The sequence below is a fragment of the Pongo abelii genome, chromosome 18 (assembly GCF_028885655.2).
Source record: "Pongo abelii isolate AG06213 chromosome 18, NHGRI_mPonAbe1-v2.0_pri, whole genome shotgun sequence".
NCBI lineage: Eukaryota > Metazoa > Chordata > Mammalia > Primates > Hominidae > Pongo > Pongo abelii.
This window is the reverse complement of record NC_072003.2, coordinates 73,624,128-73,641,699: the sequence shown is the minus strand read 5'-3', so window position 1 is coordinate 73,641,699 and position 17,572 is coordinate 73,624,128. Positions and strand designations below refer to the sequence as shown.

The 17,572-nt window shown below is 55.3% G+C and overlaps 1 protein-coding gene and 1 long non-coding RNA gene across 8 annotated transcripts in view; one reads left to right on the top strand and one right to left on the bottom strand.

The window, feature by feature from the left end:
• LOC134760433 (uncharacterized) overlaps positions 1–4,714 on the bottom strand; it is a 15,767-nt gene extending 11,053 nt beyond the window's left edge. Inside the window, exon 1 of the long non-coding RNA XR_010137859.1 lies at positions 3,735–4,714. This is a non-coding gene — a long non-coding RNA (uncharacterized LOC134760433). The remainder of the gene's footprint in view (positions 1–3,734) is intronic.
• LOC100457532 (C-type lectin domain family 18 member A) lies at positions 4,036–17,572 on the top strand. 7 transcript variants are annotated; one of them, XM_024233872.2, is made up of 13 exons: positions 4,036–4,255; positions 4,780–5,009; positions 5,559–5,650; positions 7,850–8,089; positions 12,499–12,596; positions 13,017–13,138; positions 13,295–13,402; positions 13,929–14,021; positions 14,401–14,507; positions 15,145–15,274; positions 15,569–15,665; positions 16,561–16,652; positions 17,162–17,572. In XM_024233872.2, exons 2-13 carry the CDS (start codon positions 4,886–4,888, stop codon positions 17,197–17,199), a joined length of 1,341 nt encoding a protein of 446 aa, XP_024089640.2. In that variant the 5' UTR covers positions 4,036–4,255; positions 4,780–4,885; the 3' UTR covers positions 17,200–17,572. The 7 variants fall into 7 exon arrangements, with proteins under 7 accessions (XP_024089640.2, XP_054390096.1, XP_024089639.2 ...); XM_024233871.2 differs by lacking the exon at positions 4,036–4,255 and adding an exon at positions 4,393–4,558; XM_054534121.2 differs by lacking the exon at positions 15,145–15,274 and having other exon boundaries at positions 4,215–4,255; positions 12,870–13,138.

The following is a 17,572-nucleotide window of genomic DNA, read 5'->3' as shown; positions in this document are numbered from 1 at the left end:
CTGACCTCAAGCAATCCATCCGCCTCGGTCTCCCAAAGTGCTGGGATTACAGATGTCAGCCACTGTGCCCAGCCATGCGTGGAACTGTTTCCTCAATTTCATTTTTGGATTGTTTATTGCCAATTTGTAGAAATGCAGTGGATTTTGGTATGTTAATTTTGTATTCTGAGACCTTTATTCTAGTAGGGTTTGTTTTTTTTTTTATACATTCCTTCGGATTTTCTACAGTAGAATTATGTCATCTGCAAATGAAGATAGTTTTACTTCTTTCTTTTCAGTGTGGATGCCTTTAATGTCTTTTTCTTAACTTACTGCACAAATTGCACATTCAATAGTACAATGTTTAGTGGGACCGGTGAGAAAAGACATCCTTGCCTTGTTTTGATCTTGGGGAGGAAAGTCTTCGGTCTCACTGTTAAGTGTGATATTAGCTGTACGTTTTGTGTAAGGGCTGTATTCGTTTGCTAGGACTGCCATACAAGGTACCACAGACTGGGTGGCTTAAAAAACAGAATGTAGGCCGGGCACGGTGGCTCAAGACTGTAATCCCAGCACTTTGGGAGGCCGAGGCGGGCGGATCACGAGGTCAGGAGATCGAGACCATCCTGGCTAACACGGTGAAACCCCGTCTCTACTAAAAATACAAAAAAAAAAAAAAAAAAAAAAAAAACCAGAATGTATTTTCTCAGAGTTCTGGAAGCATAAAGGCCAAGATCAAGGTGCCGGGGGGTTGGTTCCCTCTGAGGACCTCTCTCCTTGGCTTGTCTACAGCCGCCTTCTCCCTGTGTCTTCACGGGATCGTCCCTCTGTATGTCTCTTCTTATAACGAGACCAGTCAGATTGGATCAGGACCCACCCCAATGACCTCATTTAACTTTAATTACCTCTTTAAAGACCCTATCTCTAAATACAGTGACACGGAGGTAATGGAGTTAGGACTTCAACATACTAATTTGGGGCTGGGTGTGGTGGCTCATGCCTATAATCCCAGCAGATGACTTGAGCTTTGAGACCAGCCTGGGCAACATGGTGAAGCCCCATCTCTACTAAAAATACAAAAATTACCTGGGCATGGTGGCGCACACTCACAGTCCAGCTACTCAGGAGGCTGAGGTAGGAGGATGGCTTGAGCCTGGGATGAGGAGTTCAAAGCCCCAGAAGCAGAGGTCACAGTGAACCAAAATTGTGCCACGGCATTCCAGCTGGGCAGCAGAGCCAGACTTCGTCTCAAGAAAAATTTAAAAATCAAATAGACGTGATTTTTATTTTTATTTATTTTTTTTTTTAGACAGAGTCTCGTTCTGTTGCCCAGGCTGGAGTGCAGTGGTGTGATCTCAGCTCACTGCAACCTCTTGTCTCCTGGGCTCAAGTGATTCTCGTGCCTCAGCCTCCCAAGTAGCTGGGATTACAGGTGTGTGCCACCGTACCCAGCTAATTTTTGTATTTTTAGTAGAGACGGGATTTTGCCATGTTGGCCAGGCTGGTCTCAAACTCCTGACCTCAGGTGATCCGCCCGCCTCGGCCTCCCAAAGTGCTGGTACTACAGGCATGAGCCACTGCACCTGGCCTAATTTTTTTTTTTTTCTTGAGACAGAATCTTGGTCTGTTACCCAGGCTGGTGTGTAGTGGCACGATTACAGCTCACTGCAGCCTCGATCTCCCTGGCTCAGGCTATCCTCTCACCTTAACCTCCCAGGTAGGTGGGACTATGGACACGTACTACCACGCCCAGCTAATTTTTTGTATTTTTTTTAGAGACAGGGTTTCACCATGCTGCCCAGGCTGGTCTCCAACTCCTGAGATCAAGCAGTCCACCCAGCTTGGCCTCCCAAAGTGCTGGGATTATAGGTGTGAGTGAGCTACTACGCCTGGCCTGGACATGAAATTTTTAAAAGAAAATGTGGCCACAACTCTACTAGAGTTGAATGTATTGTTTTTTTGAGACCATTAACAAGATTTCAAGGCTTTAAAGAAAGGAGCTGCTTCAGGAAGAGACAAAATGACTTGCACGCTATAACCTTCAAATGCAGACTGGTAGAAGAGGTATCAGCTATGCATGAGCTGGAGAGGGGTGGGATAGATAGAGACACAGGTGATAAAGGAAATATAGCAAAATGTGAATCCTACAATCTGGGTGGTGGATGTAAACCCTGTAGTAGCCTCACCTGGGGAAAGTTGCCTTGCAAGAATGAGGCTGCCCATTCTCCAAACCCATCCCAGCCACCGAGCAGGCTCCATTAAAAAGTCTGAACCCAGGAGGGAGTACCATGGAAACCAAGTTGCAATGCCCTGGTCAGGGGCCCAGCAGAGGGGTCATCCCAGCTCTATGTCATTGGATACTGAGTTTCAGGAGTGGGAGTGCCATCCTCAGGGTCACGCAGCGTGTCGGTTCCAGCCTAGGCCTTCCAGTGTCTCATTAATCTTTTATCCACTCAGCTTCTCTTCTGGCTCATGAACCTTGCTCTCCTGGGACTTTTTTTTTTTTTTTTGAGGGGTCGGGGGTGGGACAGAGTCTCGCTCTGTTGCCCATGATGGAGTACAGTGGTGCCATCTTGGTTCACTGCAACCTCCGTCTCCCAGATTCAAGCAATTCTCCTGCCTCAGCCTCCCAAGTAGCTGGGACTACAGGCACCCACCACCCCGCCCAGCTAATTTTTGTATTTTTAGTAGAGACAGGGTTTCACCATGTTGGACAGACTGGTCTCGAGCTCCTGACCTCAAGTGATATGCCTGCCTTGGCCTCCCAAAGTTCTGGGATTACAGGCATGAGCCATCATACCCGGCCTGGGACTCTTCTTGCAATGAGCCAAGGCCATGGGATCCTTCAAAAGTTGCTCCACCCTAATCCCCAAAATATCTTTTTCTCCCACCTGTCCCAAGTGCCTGTCATCATACTATATGGGTCAACTGGCTGTGTTTGCCATGGGAGCCCAAGAGTAGGAAGTGGGTCTTTTATTACCCGGCACAGCAGAGCTGTGGAAACTGCACTGGGAAAGATCAGGATGTGAATTAAAGCATTGGGAATGGGAAGGCAGAGACCTTGGATTAGCTGGGATGCTCCATGCACTCGCTGAGTGACCTTGGACAAGCCCCTTAGACACAGTAAGCCCGTTTCCTCATCTACACGACGGGCATCCCATCTGCTACTGCACCAGGTTCTTGTGGCAATAACTTGAACTCACACGTGCAAACAGGCTTTGTGAGCTCTATAAACACAGGTGACTTGGCCAGGTGTGGTGGCTCATGCCTGCAACCCCAGCACTTTGGGAGGCCAAGGTGGGAAGATCGCTTGAGTCCAGGAGTTGGAGACCAGCCTGGGCAAGACGACGAAATCCTGTCTCTACCAAAAAAAAAATTAGCCAGGCATGGTGGCACACACCTGGTCCCAGCTACTTGGGAGGCTGAGGTGGGAGGATCACTTGGGCCCAAGCGGTCAAGGCTGCAGTGAGCTGAGATTATAACACTCCAACCTGAGTGACAGAGTGAGACTGTCTAAAAAATAAAAATAAAAATACACCAAAAAACAGGTAGCAATTAAGCATTGCTAGGACCCGCACGCGGTGACCCTGAGGGTGCTGGGTTTCTGTTTGAGGGAGAAGAAACTCCTGAGCCCCTAGGTATTGTGGGGGACACGTAGTTCCAGACCGCCTTCATGGCCTGTCCTCATCCCCATCCCTGGCACCCATGACGATAGCCACATTCCACTGGTGTTTCCCCAGGAAAGCCAACCCTACCTGCATCTCAGCAGAGCTTCCACGGAGTTGGAACCCCGCTCCGAGAGGGTGCGGGCTCAGGGACCAGGGGTCACACAAACTCCAGAAGGAGGACGTAGTTGGTTTGCAAGGCTGTCCTTTGCCCTGGTTGAATAACCTTTGATCTGCCCCGAGAAGAATGTGGGCATTAGGCTGCGGCCCACAGGACAGCCATATATTTTCTGAGAAACTTGGCTCATGGTGCAGATCTGCTCCAGCTCACTCTGGTGGGATCACGCCAGCCACGGCCGGGCCACGGAACATCATGGCAACGTGCTGCCCACCTGCTACGCCGCCTGTTTTTCTAGAGGCAGACTTGATCCCAGCAGGACTGGAGTCAGCCAAGGGCATCACGTGCTCTGGCCCCCGCCTGCTTTGACTCCTCCTGCCTCACTCCCCGCTGGCCTGTAATCACGTGGGTGAGGGTGGTGGGCACCGGGGCTGGGCCCAGCCCCCGACACTGCCCAGACAGACTTTCCTAAGGCAGCCTTTTCCTCATGCAGGTGCGGCCTCAGCCCACCCCTCTTCGAGCCCACAGATTGCACCTCTCTGGTGTGCGGTTACCTCTTGCCTGTGTTTAATTCATGGCTGGGGGGTTGGGACAAGCTTCCCAAGAAAGGAAAGAACTCCCCTGGGGTCTTGCCCAGTTCCTGCTCACCAGAAGGACCATAGCCGAGGTCCTCCTCCCAGGGCCCGGGGCTGGGGAGCGGAAGCCATCAGTGGGCTCGGAGGACACAGTCCCAGCCAGGACACGGCCATCGGTCACTAAGCCGCAGCACTGGAATGTCCGCGGGCCAATCAGCAGGGTCTCTGGGGGCTCCCCAAGGGCGCTAATAATCCCACAATGATTAGCAGGGGCCGCGGGTCAGTGCACGCCGCTCTGCCTGCTGTTGGGGGCGGGCTGGCCAGGCCGAGGCTGGAGCAGGCAGGCATCCCCCGGAGTTGTCTCTTTTCATGCCAGCGCCAACAGGAGGCTGTTTGGACACACTGATTACTCACTCACCAGCCTCCCTCTTTTGTCCCCCAGCCCAGGCTGACTCTTGGAGATTGTGAATAGCTCCATCCAGCCCAAGAAACAAGCCGGGTGGCTGAGCCAGGCTGTGCTCGGAGCGCCTGACAGGCCCAACAGACCCATGCCGCATCCAGAGACCTCCCCTGGCCGGGGGCATCTCCTGGCTGTGCTCCTGGCCCTCCTTGGCACCACCTGGGCAGAGGTGTGGCCACCCCAGCTGCAGGAGCAGGCTCCGATGGCCGGAGGTAAGGGACACCTGGTGAGGAGATAGGTGGAGGCACCATTACGAGCTCTGAGGAGTGGGTGCTAGGAGACTTCTGGAAGCCCGGTCCCAGGCCTGAGCCCCAGGCCGTGCCGGTGGTTTAATGAGGAAGCCCTGGGACAGCCCGGGGGCGGTGAGGGGTGGATGCTGGACTGGGGAGGAAGGAGGAGGAAGGGGGGGCCAGGGCTGGGGTCAAGGAGGAACGCCCGAGGAAGGCTGTGGCTGGGGCCTGGAGAAACTCAGTGGCCCAGAGGAGCCCCAGACAGGGGCCTGCTGGGAGCCAGGGCTGGCCTCGTACACCCAGCCCCCACCCCTGTTCCCTCCCGCCACCCCGACCCCAGCACTCAGCCCACGCCTGCTGTACCTGGTCTCTCTCTCAGTCTCGCTCCGTTGCTATGCCCCTCGTCCCCTGCACCCACCACACTCTTCTCCCATGTTGTTTTCCAAGGGCGGAGACGCGTGCTTATTTTGCCATGTGTTGGGTTCAGGTCCCCCCATCCTCGGGCTGCCTGACCTTCTCTCTCCACCCCAGCCCTGAACAGGAAGGAGAGTTTCTTGCTCCTCTCCCTGCATAACCGCCTGCGCAGCTGGGTCCAGCCCCCTGCGGCTGACATGCGGAGGCTGGTGAGTACCCGCCCCAGCTGGGCTCTGCCAGGGGGGCGGCTGGAGACGCGGACCCCAGAAGGTGGCTCGGGAGGCCACGCCTGTCCAGGTGCCTTCCACTTGACCAGGCTGGGCAGGCAGAGCCAGGCACCTTGCCCCTGAGGGACCGAGGCCCTGGTTGCTGGGGGGGTCTCTGCAGCTTCTTAACCCCCACCCTCAGTTCAGGAGGTCGGGCCCCTTGGCTCCCACTCGCCTGAAGGGCAGGACCTTGGGCCTTCCCTGGCACCTTGTTGCCACGGAGACCAGGAGCCACAGGGGAGCCGGATCCCCTCCTCCAGGGAAGGGGAGCTTCAGAGGAGCCCTGCAGGATGGGCGGCCGGGCCAGGGAGGGAGAAGGTCGTGCTGGGCTGGGGAGGGGCTTCTGTGCGGCAAGGACCCAGCACCTCCTCCTGAGCTTATCTGAGCCACTAGGACGGGCCTTGCCCACGTTCTCTGCTCACTCACTCATTCACATTTTCCACCTTTTCAGCAGGGGCTGGGGATCGGGGGTATAGAGTTCCCCACCAGCCTGGCTGGGGCTGTGGGGTTGGGACTGTCACCTGGGGGCTCAGAAACGCTGCCCCCCATTGTCTGGGACCCCAGCAGCCCCAGCCCATGTTAACAGGCCAGGCAGCCGGGGCAGGGTGGTGGGGGCGGGAGGTTTCCCCATGGCTGCTTCCCATGACTCCTCCGAGGCAGGCGGCCACGGTGGCGACCTTGAGCACTCTAGGGTCAGTTTCCCAGGAGGTGGGGGTGGGGTGGCTAAATGCGGGGGGTCGCTTCTCCCCAGTTCCCAGCCCTGAGCCGCTCTGCCCCTCCTCAGGCTCAGACCCTGGGCAGCCAGGGATGCTCCCAGCTGTGACCTCTGTGGTGGGTACTCTTGCCTGGGACCCCAGGAGGAGCTGCGGTGGTCGATGGCTGGCAGCTGGCACCCTTTCCAGGGTCCTTTTGTCAAAGTCCTAGAAAACTTCATTTCCATAAAGGTGCAAATGAAGCTCCATGGCTCAGCCTCCCTCGTGGCCCGGCCCCGAGCACCCTCCGGGCCTCTAGGGCTCCAGGGCACCCCTTCTTTGGACACAGTGGAGACTGAAGTTCTTGTGGGGGTGCAGGGCTGCTGAGGGACCCCGGGGAGCCCCCAGCTCCTGGCCCGAGCCTTCATCAGAGGTAAAACCCCGATGGACATTAGTGCAGGGTGAAGTTGGCTTTGGGTGCAGCCCCGAGGGGCCCCTCTCCCTGCATCCACTCAGTGCTTGTGAGCCTATCCTGCAGGCACCTCCCTGCTCCGTTTACAGATGAGCTCAGGGACTCTCGGGAGATCAGGGGACTGCAGCAGGTCACCCAGGGGTGGTGATTGCCAGGCCCCCTTGTTTAAGAAGAGGGAGGAGGCTGGGCACGGTGGCTCACACCTATAATCCCAGCACTCTGGGAGGCTGACACAAGCAGATCACCTAAGGTCAGCAGTTTGAGACCAGCATGGCCAACATGGTGAAACCCCGTCTCTACTAAAAATACAAAAATTAGCCAGGTGTGGTGTCACATGGCTGTAATCCCAGCTGCTTGGGAGGCTGAGGCAGGAGAATCGCTTGAACCTGGGAGGCGGAGTTTGCAGTAAGCCGAGATTGCTCCACTGCACTCCAGCCTGGGCAACAGGGTGAGACTCTGTCTCAAAAAAAAAAAAGAAGAGGTAGGGGGCGGGGTCAGCTGTGCATGGTGGGGAGCAGATGAGGCAGGGCTCCCGGGGGCAGGAGACTAGGGTGGAGAGGTGTGGCTGTAGGGCTTTTTGCATCACAGGAGGGCAGCATGGCCGGGTGGGAGCAGTGGAGCCTTTCTGACAATGGCCAGGGCCCAAACACAGAACCAGTCTGCAAGGCGTGGGCACTGCTCACATGACCAGATCGGAGAAGGACAGCAGGAGCGGGTCCCACTGCCTGGGCAGGGCCGAAGGATGCCCACGACAGGATTCGGAGATGGAGGCTCAGTCCTGAGAGGAGCTGGGCTCCTCCTGGAGGGACATCAGACAACACCAGTGCTTCCTCCAGCAGGACTCCTCATCCAGTTCTCTCTTTGCCGCCTGACCTGGCACCCAGTGGATGCTCAGAGACGGCAGGGGAGTTGAATCTTTGAGGCCTGGCCGAGCAGTCAAAAGCCTCCCACAGATGTCTGTGTTTGTGCTGCCCCCAGGACTGGAGTGACAGCCTGGCCCAACTGGCTCAAGCCAGGGCAGCCCTCTGTGGAACCCCAGCCCCGGGCCTGGAGTCTGCCCCGTGGCGCACCCCGCAAGTGGGCTGGAACATGCAGCTGCTGCCGGCGGGCTCGGCGTCCTTTGTCGAAGTGGTCAGCCTATGGTTTGCAGAGGGGCAGCGGTACAGCCACGCGGCAGGGGAGTGTGCCCCCAACGCCAACTGCACCCACTACACGCAGGTGAGTATGCCGCAGGTGAGGCCAGCGTGCCAGCTCCCAGATACAGACTTCCACTGGGCCATCTCAGAAGAGGCTACAGTTTGTCCTAAATGTTAGGATTCCTTTTCCTCCAATTGGTTTAGTTTTACTTTTTTTTTTTTTTGACATGGTGTTGCTCTGTTGCCCAGGCTAGAGTGCAGTGGCGTGATCTTGGCTCACTGCAACCTCCGCCTCCTGGGTTCAAGTGATTCTTGTGCTTCCGCCTCCTGACTAGCTGGGACTACAGGCATGTGCCACCAGGCCTGGCTAATGGCTTTATACTTTTAGTAGAGATGGGGTTTTACCATGTTGGCCAAGTTGGTCTTGAACTCCTGGCCTCAAGTGATCCACCCGCCTCAGCCTCCCAAAGTGCTGGGATTATAGGCGTGAGCCACTGTGCCCGGCCACATTTTTTCTTTTTTTGGAGACATGGTCTCACTCTGTCACCCCAGGCTGGAGTGCAGTGGCGTGATCTCAGCTCACTGCAACCGCCGTCTCCTAGATTCAAGCGATTCTTGTGCCTCAGCCTCCCAAGTGGCTGGGATTACAGGTGTGTGCCACTACACCCAGCTCATTTTTTTGTATTTTTAGTAGAGACAGGGTTTCACCATATTGGCTAGGCTGGTCTCGAACTCCTGACCTCAAATGATCTGCCCGCCTCAGCCTCCCAAAATGCTGGGATTACAGGTGTGAGCCACCATGCCTGGCCTAAGCCACTTTTTTTCAATCTGAAATATAAATAATTTCAAACATAAACGTATTTATTTATTTGAGATGGATCTTGTTCTGTCACCCAGGATGGAGTGCAATGGCTTGATCTCGGTTCACTAGAACCTCTGCCTCCCAGATTCAAGTGATTGTCCTGCCTCAGCCTCCCAAGTAGCTGGGACTACAGGCATGAGCCACCACACCCAACTAATTTTTGTATTTTTAGTAGAGATAGGGTTTCACCATGTTGGCCAGGCTGGGTCTCAAACTCCTGACCTCAAGTGATCCACCTGCCTGGGCCTCCCAAAGTGCTGGGATTACACGTGTGAGCCACCACACCCAGCCTCAAACATAAATTTAAAACTGCCCCAATCTTACCCACTACCTAGGTTTAGAAGATGCTACTAAACTAAAGCCCTGCTCCTCCCCTTTTCCTGCTATCCCTCTCCGGAGGGAATCTTCCTGAAGTTCAGGAGCATCACTGCCAAGCAAGTTTCCATTTTTTCTCTTCATTCAACAAATATTTGTTGAGGGTCTTCTACACATACCTGGCGCTCTTCAGGTGCACTGAAAAACACAAGCAAAATCCCAGGAAATATTTAATACTTCTACTACCTGTGCAAGTGGGTTGTGCATGTTTAAATATTACACAAGGCTGGGCACGGTGGCTCATGCCTGTAATCCCAGCACTTTGGGAGGCCAAGGTGGCAGGATTGCCTGAGCCTGGGAGTTCGAGACCAGCCTGGGCCACATGGCAAAAACCTGCCTCTACAAAAAAATACATAAATTACCCAGGTGTGATGGTGTGCGCCTATAGTTCCAGCTACTTGGGAGGCTGAGGTAGGAGAATTGCTCGAGCCTGGGAGGTGAAGATTGCAGTGAGCTGAGATTGCGCCATTGCACTCCAGCCTGGCCAGCAGGAGTAAAATCCTGTCTCAGAAAAAAAAAGAACATGTGCCCCTACAACTAGGTGTTGCCAAAGTGTTTACAGCAGCTGTGCAGATCAGCAAACCAGTTCCCACTTCCCAGAGATCTTCTGGCTCCTGAATTTTTTTTTTTTTTTTTTTTTTTGAGACGGAGTCTTGCTCTGTCGCCCAGCCTACTGTGCAGTGGCGCGATCTCGGCTCACTGCAAGCTCCGCCTCCCAGGTTCACACCATTCTCCTGCCTCAGCCTCCCTAGTAGCTGGGACTACAGGCACACGCCACCACACCTGGCTATTGTTTTGTATTTTGTTTAGCAGAGACAGGGTTTCACTGTATTAGCCAGGGTGATCTCGATCTCCTGACCTCATGATCCGCCCGCCTCAGCCTCCCAGCGTGCTGGGATTACAGGTGTAGTTTTGTCAGACTCAAAGGTGTGAAAAACCTAACTCTGTTTTGTTGTTGTTGGTTGTTTTTTGTTTGTTTTGTTTTTGTTGTTTTTTTTTTTTGATTCGGAGTCTTACTCTGTTGCCCAGGCCGGAGTGCAGTGGCGTGATCATAGCTCACTACAACCTCCGCCTCCCGGGTTCAAGAGATTCTCCTGCGTCAGCCTCCTGAGTAGCTGGGATTACAGGCACCTGCCACCACACCCGGCTAATATTTGTATTTTTAGTAGAGACAGGGTTTTTCCATGTTGGCCAGGCTGGTGTCAAACTCCTGACCTCAGGTAATCCACCCGCCTCAGCCTCCCAAACTGTTGGGACTACAGGCTTGAGCCACCACGCCCAGCCTCTATTATTGTTTCTAATTTTGTTGATGTGAATGTTTAGATCATTAATTTTAAATCGTTTTTTGTTTCTACTATGTACATTTAAAGCTATAAATTTCCCTTTAAACGATTTCAGCTGCATCCAATAAGTTTTGATGTTTTTTCTATTTCCAGTCATGATGTTGTTTTTGTTTGTTTTGAGACAGGGTCTGGCTCTGTCGCCCAGGCTGGAGTGCAGTGGTGCAGTCTCAGCTCACTGCAGCCTCAATTTCCTGGGCTCAGGTGATCTTCCTACCTCAGGTCCGGAGTAGCTGGGACTACAGATGTGTGCCACCATGCCTGGCTAATTTTTTGTATTTGTGATAGAGACGGGGTTTTGCCATGTTGGCCAGGCTGATGTTGAACTTCTGAACTCACATGATCCACCCAACTCAGCCTCCCAAAGTGCTGGGATTACAGATGTGAACCACCACACCTGGCCATGATGTTGTTTTAGATTTTGAAGTGTATCTTTAAGTTTCTAAACTATGTTATCTTCTTTATTTACTTGTAAATTATTTACTTTAAATTTCATTGCATTGAATTCATAGAATGTGGCCTGTAGGTTGTGTTGATTCTTTGCTATTTGTTGAAACTTGCTTCTTAGTGGTCTAATGTGTGGTCTTCCTTTGTGGTTTGCAAAAGTCCCATGCATTACTAAAAACAATACATATTCTTTAAGTGTTGGATACATGTATATGATCACATGTTCACATCTGCCTGCTACAAGCCAGTCTTGTACATGTCATTTTTAGTCTCTACTGGAGAGTTTGTTGCACTCTTCTTATATATTGACCATTTGTGCTATTTCCAAGTTGTTGCTAATTCTAAGACTTTAAACTGGTTTGCAGACCTGTATCCATTAGCTTTTGTTGCATGACATACTACCCCAAAATTTAGCAGCTTACGATTCTGTAGGTCAGCCACTTGGGTTGGGCTCAGCAGGGAGGTTTTCTGGTCTTGGGTGGGCCCACTCATACACCTGCAATCAACTAGGGGGCCGGCTGGGAGCTGGCTGTGCAAAAAGGCCTCTAATGGTTCATCTCTGTTCCATGAGGCCTTCCAACCTCCAACAGGCTATACTGAGTTTGTTCATGTGGTAACTGAGCATGGCTCTATGAGAATGAGTGGAAATGGCAAGGTCTCTTAAGGCCTAGGTTCAAAATCGGCTCAGTATCACTTCTGTGGCATTCTGGTGGCCAAACCAGTTACAGGGCCAGCCGGATTCAAGGAACAAGGAAAGAGACACCTCCCTTTGCTGCAAAAAGCTGCAGAGTCACATTTAAAAGAGTGGTATAGCACAAGAAATGAATGGTTGTGGTCACCATGCAGTCACAAGGCCCTTGATGTTCCAGTCTTTTTTTGGCTACTCCCCTCCACCCATCAACAATCTCCCCTCACTTCAGGTACCTCCCCTCTCCATCCCCCTCTCAACTAAGAAAGCCTTCCTAGGCCAGGCATGGTGGCTCACACTTACAATCCCAGCACTTTGGGAGGCCGAGGCAAGGGGATCACCTGAGGTCGGGAGTTCAAGACCAGCCTGACCAACATGGAGAAACCCCGTCTCTACTAAAAATACAAAAAAAAATTAGCCGGGTGTGGTGGCAGTTGCCTGTAATCCCAGCTACTCGGGAGGCTAAGGCAGGAGAATCACATGAACCCAGGAGGTAGGGGTTGTGGTGAGCCGAGATCAGGCCGCTGCACTCCAGCCTGGGCAACAAGAGCAAAACTCCATCTCAAAAATAAAAATAAATAAATAAATAAATAAATAAATAAATAAGCCTTCCTGAACTATTCCCACCCATGCTTCTACCCCTGCCCAGGACAGCTGCTGCTCCTGAGCCCTCGAGGAGGTGAGGGAGCCCTCTGTTCGCCTGGATGATAGTGAAAGCTGTGTCCCCCTCCCCAGGGGTAGTTCACAATAGGGTTTCTGATCCCCTGTGTCTCCTGTAGCTCGTGTGGGCCACCTCAAGCCAGCTGGGCTGTGGGCGGCACCTGTGCTCTGCAGGTCAGGCAGCGATAGAAGCCTTTGTCTGTGCCTACTCCCCCGGGTAAGCCCTGCTACACCCTCTGCTGGGATGTCTGGGAGGCAGGGAGGGGTGCTTTCACCGAGGGTGAGATTCCCACCCATCCACCCAAAAGTAAAGTCCCTAAGGCCTTGCTCTGCACCCTTGGTGGAAGAGGGGAGGAGAGGAAAGGCAGAGGGTACTAAAGATTCTGGCCACGCAGAAGGTGCTGCTCTGCGGATGCCCCTTCCTGGATACTGGTCCTGGTATCAGGGAGTGTGTCCAGGATTCGTTTGGAGGTCATCTCTTCTCTCCCAGGGAATCTCCCTATCTCACCCAGCTCCCTAACTCCCTGGCCTGGCTGCAGGAGCTGAAGGGGCCAGGGGGGCAGACAGCAGGGCCCCACCACTGCCTTGCCCAAGGCCAGGCCCTCCCACACCCTGTGGTGCCTGCTCGTCCTCACAGAGGCAACTGGGAAGTCAACGGGAAGATAATCATCCCCTATAAGAAGGGTGCCTCGTGTTCGCTCTGCACAGCCAGTGTCTCAGGCTGCTTCAAAGCCTGGGACCACGCAGGGGGGCTCTGTGGTGAGTGCATGAGGGCTCAGTCTGGTGACCCTGAGGTGGGGGTGGCAGCATCCTACTGGGCTGTTCCGGAAGCCCTGGCCCTTAGCACCAGGGAGGCTCCTGCCTGGCCTGCTGGGAGGAGACCCTTTTCTCAGAGTCCCTTCCTCCTCTGACCAGAGGTCCCCAGGAATCCTTGTCGCATGAGCTGCCAGAACCATGGACGTCTCAACATCAGCACCTGCCACTGCCACTGTCCCCCTGGCTACACGGGCAGATACTGCCAAGGTGAGGGCACGGGAGCCTGGGTATGCCCAGCCCTGCTCTCGCGGCAGGTCCTGGGGCTGCTACACTTCCTGAGAGTCTCAAGGGTGTTAGAAGTGCTGACTGTGTACTCCCTGAGTCTGCTCACTGCATACACTCTTTCAACAAGCATTCACTGAGCACTAGCTGTTTGCCAGACCCTGAGCTGTGCAGGAGATTCAAAGTGAAATCAGGTTCAGCCCCTTAGGCTCTGGGAGGAGGACAGAATTAGGATCCAGAAGTGGATTCTTGCCCTACTGCCCCTCTACCCTAACCCACTCTGTGACCATGGGCAGGTCACCTCCCAAACCCCAATATGCCTCACTCTACAATGGGGACCAAACCAAAGACACCGGGCGCGCCAGCAATCAGAAGCCTTGGTGGGTTCTGTCTCTGGGAGAGGTATTCTTGCTGTAGTTGGCATTCCCTGGATGTTCGAGGCCTTTGGGGGGCAGCGTGGGGTCCAGAAAGCTGGGGGCTGAGCCTCTGCCCCACCGCCCTGCCCTGGCAGTGAGGTGCAGCCTGCAGTGTGTGCATGGCCGGTTCCGGGAGGAGGAGTGCTCATGCGTCTGTGACGTCGGCTACGGGGGAGCCCAGTGTGCCAGTGAGTCCTGCCCCAGGGCCCCCGAAGAGCCAGCCCCTCCCAAGACCCCCCCTTCAATGGGGCATCAGCTCCCAGGAGCCCACTGTGTGCCTCTCTTTCCAACTCATTCAGTGACAACACGTTGAGAGCTTAAAACTGGCCACAGCATGGATATTTACACCAAAGAAATTGGCAAATGCTACAAACCATAGATTTTTTTTTTCTTTTGAGAGAGAGCAAGCTCAGTATTACAACTTACCAGCACACTCCTGACCCTCACCACCCCCTCTCTTGGAGCAGGTGGCCAGAGGAAGGGGCACCCTGAGCTTAGCTCCCCGGCAGGGCAGGAAAGGGCAGGGATTCTGAAGTCCACACACAAACTCAGGCTCCCCTACCCCAGCCAAGGTGCATTTTCCCTTCCAAACCTGTGACCTGAGGATCGACGGAGACTGCTTCATGGTGTCTTCAGAGGCAGACACCTATTACAGAGCCAGGATGAAATGCCAGGTGACAGTCACCCCTAGCTTCCCAGGAACCCCCCAGGGCCTCAAGTGAGGGTCTTAATGGAGGGACCGTGGAGTGAGAGGTGGTTCCTTCAGTGTCTCTGACCTCACCCTGTTCATCAGCATAAGGCAGGGATCGTGGACTCCGAGGTTCATAGAAGCCAGGAGGTCACCACTTATTGACCTGAGGGACCAAGGTCAAGGCCAACCTCCATCTAAGGGAGTTCCAGCCACTGGTTGCCTTGCAGGAATGCAAAGTCAGGGTGGCCAGAGCTCGGGGTTGTTCAAGAAAACCAGCAACCCAGATTTTCACTGGCAACTCTCGAAACCACAATTAATTACTGGGGTTGGCAATCAACTTGGATATATGTAAGACACTGTGCAGGTGAAACAGAACCTCCTCAGGGGCCAGACCTTGCCTGGGCCTGTGGGCTGCGGGTTGGGCCCCTGTGCACAGGGAGAAGAGAAGCAGACGGGAGCAGAAGGGACCCCTGCTCTTGGAAGGGAGGCGGTGCGGGCTGGAGGTGATGACGGCCCAGCCAGCACACACACGTGGCATCCTAGGCCATGGGCAGGGGTGGCAGGAAGGGGCAGCCTGGGCTCTGGGAGCCTTGCCTGTGTGACCCAGGGTGGGGTTACAGAGGAAAGGCGGGGTGCTGGCCCAGATCGAGAGCCAGAAAGTGCAGGACATCCTCGCCTTCTACCTGGGCCGCCTGGAGATCACCAACGAGGTGACTGACAGTGACTTCGAGACCAGGAACTTCTGGATTGGTGAGTGCCCAGCTGATCGGGGGTGTGGCGAGTTTGGGGTTGTGATGCCCCACCCTGCTGCAGGAACCCTGGGCCGTGGCGGCTGCTAGCAGATGGCGAGGGTGTGGTGAGGGCCTGGAGCCCAGAGCAGGGCCAGCTGCTCACCCCCTTTCCCGGGGAGGGCCCAGGTAGGGAGCACATGGGGGCTGCCAGCGCTGGGAAGAGGGGCCAGAAAGGCAGCTGGCAGCAGACTCCAGGGTCTGAGTGGGCCGGGGAACCTCAGGTCGTGGGCCAACCTTGACTACCCCGGCCCAGGGCTCACCTACAAGACCGCCAAGGACTCCTTCCGCTGGGCCACAGGGGAGCACCAGGCCTTCACCAGTTTTGCCTTTGGGCAGCCTGACAACCACGGGTAAGTGTGGGGTGCCTCCCTCCTCTGGGCCTCCTCCACACTCGGGCCTGCCTGGTGGAGCTCCCCATCCCGCGGCCTGGCTGGGCCCTTTGAGGCTCTGAGCCTTCCCTGGTGCCTGCCCAGGTGCCAGAGAGTTGTGGGCACAGCTGGTGTGGGCCGGTGGTGGGGTGAGGGAGATGCAAGCCGGAAGGCACGTCACGTGGGAGAGAGAGGGACCCAGGAAGCCTCCATCCATCTGTCCATCGCCAGTGTCCCCTGGCTGTGACTCCATCCCTCCAATTCTCATCCACTCACCCCTCCCTCCGCGTGCCTTCTGCCTGCATCAGTTACACTGATGCCAGCATTCCTTAGCTGTCACCCACCTGCACTCATTCACAATACAACCCTGCACCTGCGGACCCACCAGCCATCCTGTAGCAAGAACCCTCTGGTCATGTGGCCCCACCCTGCTCTTCAAAGCCCAGGAATGCCCAGGGCCAGGGTGGAGGTGGTCCAGCTGCGAGGCCACCAAGGGCTCCAGCGATTTCAGCCAGCCCTCCTTGCCGACAGCCGGCCTGTGCCCCTGGCCTGTTGCCTGGAGGAAGTCTGAGCCTTGTTGGGTTCCCAGGTGTACCTCTCAAGTGGGGCTGTCTATTCCAGTCCCCACCGTCCCCACAGGCTTGTGTGGCTGAGTGCTGCCATGGGGTAGGAAGAGCTGTTACCCCAGGAAGGGGCTTCCGTGAGAAGTGGAGCAGGGATGGGGGCTCGGGGACGGGCCTGGCTCCCAGCAGCCCCATCGGCAGGTGGGGGCACTGGAGCCCCTGAGATGCAGGGTCCTGATGGGGTGGAGGGCTTAGACCTCTCCCGGATCCCTGACTTCACTCTTCCCTCCTGAGCACCACACCCTGGCCTGCAGGTTTGGCAACTGCGTGGAGCTGCAGGCTTCAGCTGCCTTCAACTGGAACGACCAGCGCTGCAAAACCCGAAACCGTTACATCTGCCAGTTTGGTGAGGGACTTCCTGAGGCTCCCCTTCTCTGATCCCTGACCCTGGGGGTGCTGCTGACCCGGTCCAGCCTGCAAGGGTATCTAGGTGGCAGGTTCAGAGCGGGTCTGGGCACACAGGGCCATAGTGGATGCCCTGTTGATGGCCTTGTACCTGTGGGCTCCTGAGCCCAGAGGGGCAACGATGGGCTCAGCGTCACACAGCAAGTCCATGCAGGCAGGACTAGAGCCGCAGCTCTGCAGGGGATTTCTCCAAGGACCCTCTCCTCCTATCATGAAAGCTGCTGCCTGGGAACCTGTTGGGTTCCTTGGTGTTCCCGGGAGCCCCATGAACTGTGGTGGAGGCAGAGGTGAAACCTGGCCTGGCACCAGCTCCCAGCAGCCTGTGCTAGGAAGGTCTGGAGCACCACAGGAACCACGGCCATGGGCACTCCCAGACCCAGTGCAGCAGGGCTGCCATCTTGGGACTGCCTGGGCTGCCATCGAGCCCTGCTCTCTTCTGCTTCCTTCCAGCCCAGGAGCACATCTCCCGGTGGGGCCCAGGGTCCTGAGGCCTGGCCGCATGGCTCCCTCGCCTGCCCTGGGTGCACCCACTCTGCTTACCTGTCTTCCCACCTGTCTGGAACAAGGGCCAGATTAAGACCACATGCCTCATGTCCAAAGAGGTCTCAGACCTTGCACAATGCCAGAAGTTGGCAGAGAGAGGCAGGGAGGCCAGTGAGGGCCAGGGAGTGAGTGTTAGAAGAAGCTGGGGCCCTTCGCCTGCTTTTGATTGGGAAGATGGGCTTCAATTAGACGCCGAAGGAGAAGCCCCCGCCAGTGGTCCAAAGAGGCTGCTCTCTTCCACCCGGCCCAGACCCTGTGGGGCAGCGGAGCTTCCCTGTGGCATGAACCCCACAGGGTATTAAACTAAGTTATGAATCA

Bases quoted from the DNA above. Each gene is read 5' to 3' on its own strand.
- LOC100457532 (XM_054534121.2), top strand. From the start codon at position 4,886: ATGCCGCATCCAGAGACCTCCCCTGGCCGGGGGCATCTCCTGGCTGTG. The intron at 8,090-12,498 runs GTGAGTATGCCG...TGTCTCCTGTAG, and splicing joins ACTGCACCCACTACACGCAG to CTCGTGTGGGCCACCTCAAG. The intron at 15,666-16,560 runs GTAAGTGTGGGG...CCTGGCCTGCAG, and splicing joins GGGCAGCCTGACAACCACGG to GTTTGGCAACTGCGTGGAGC.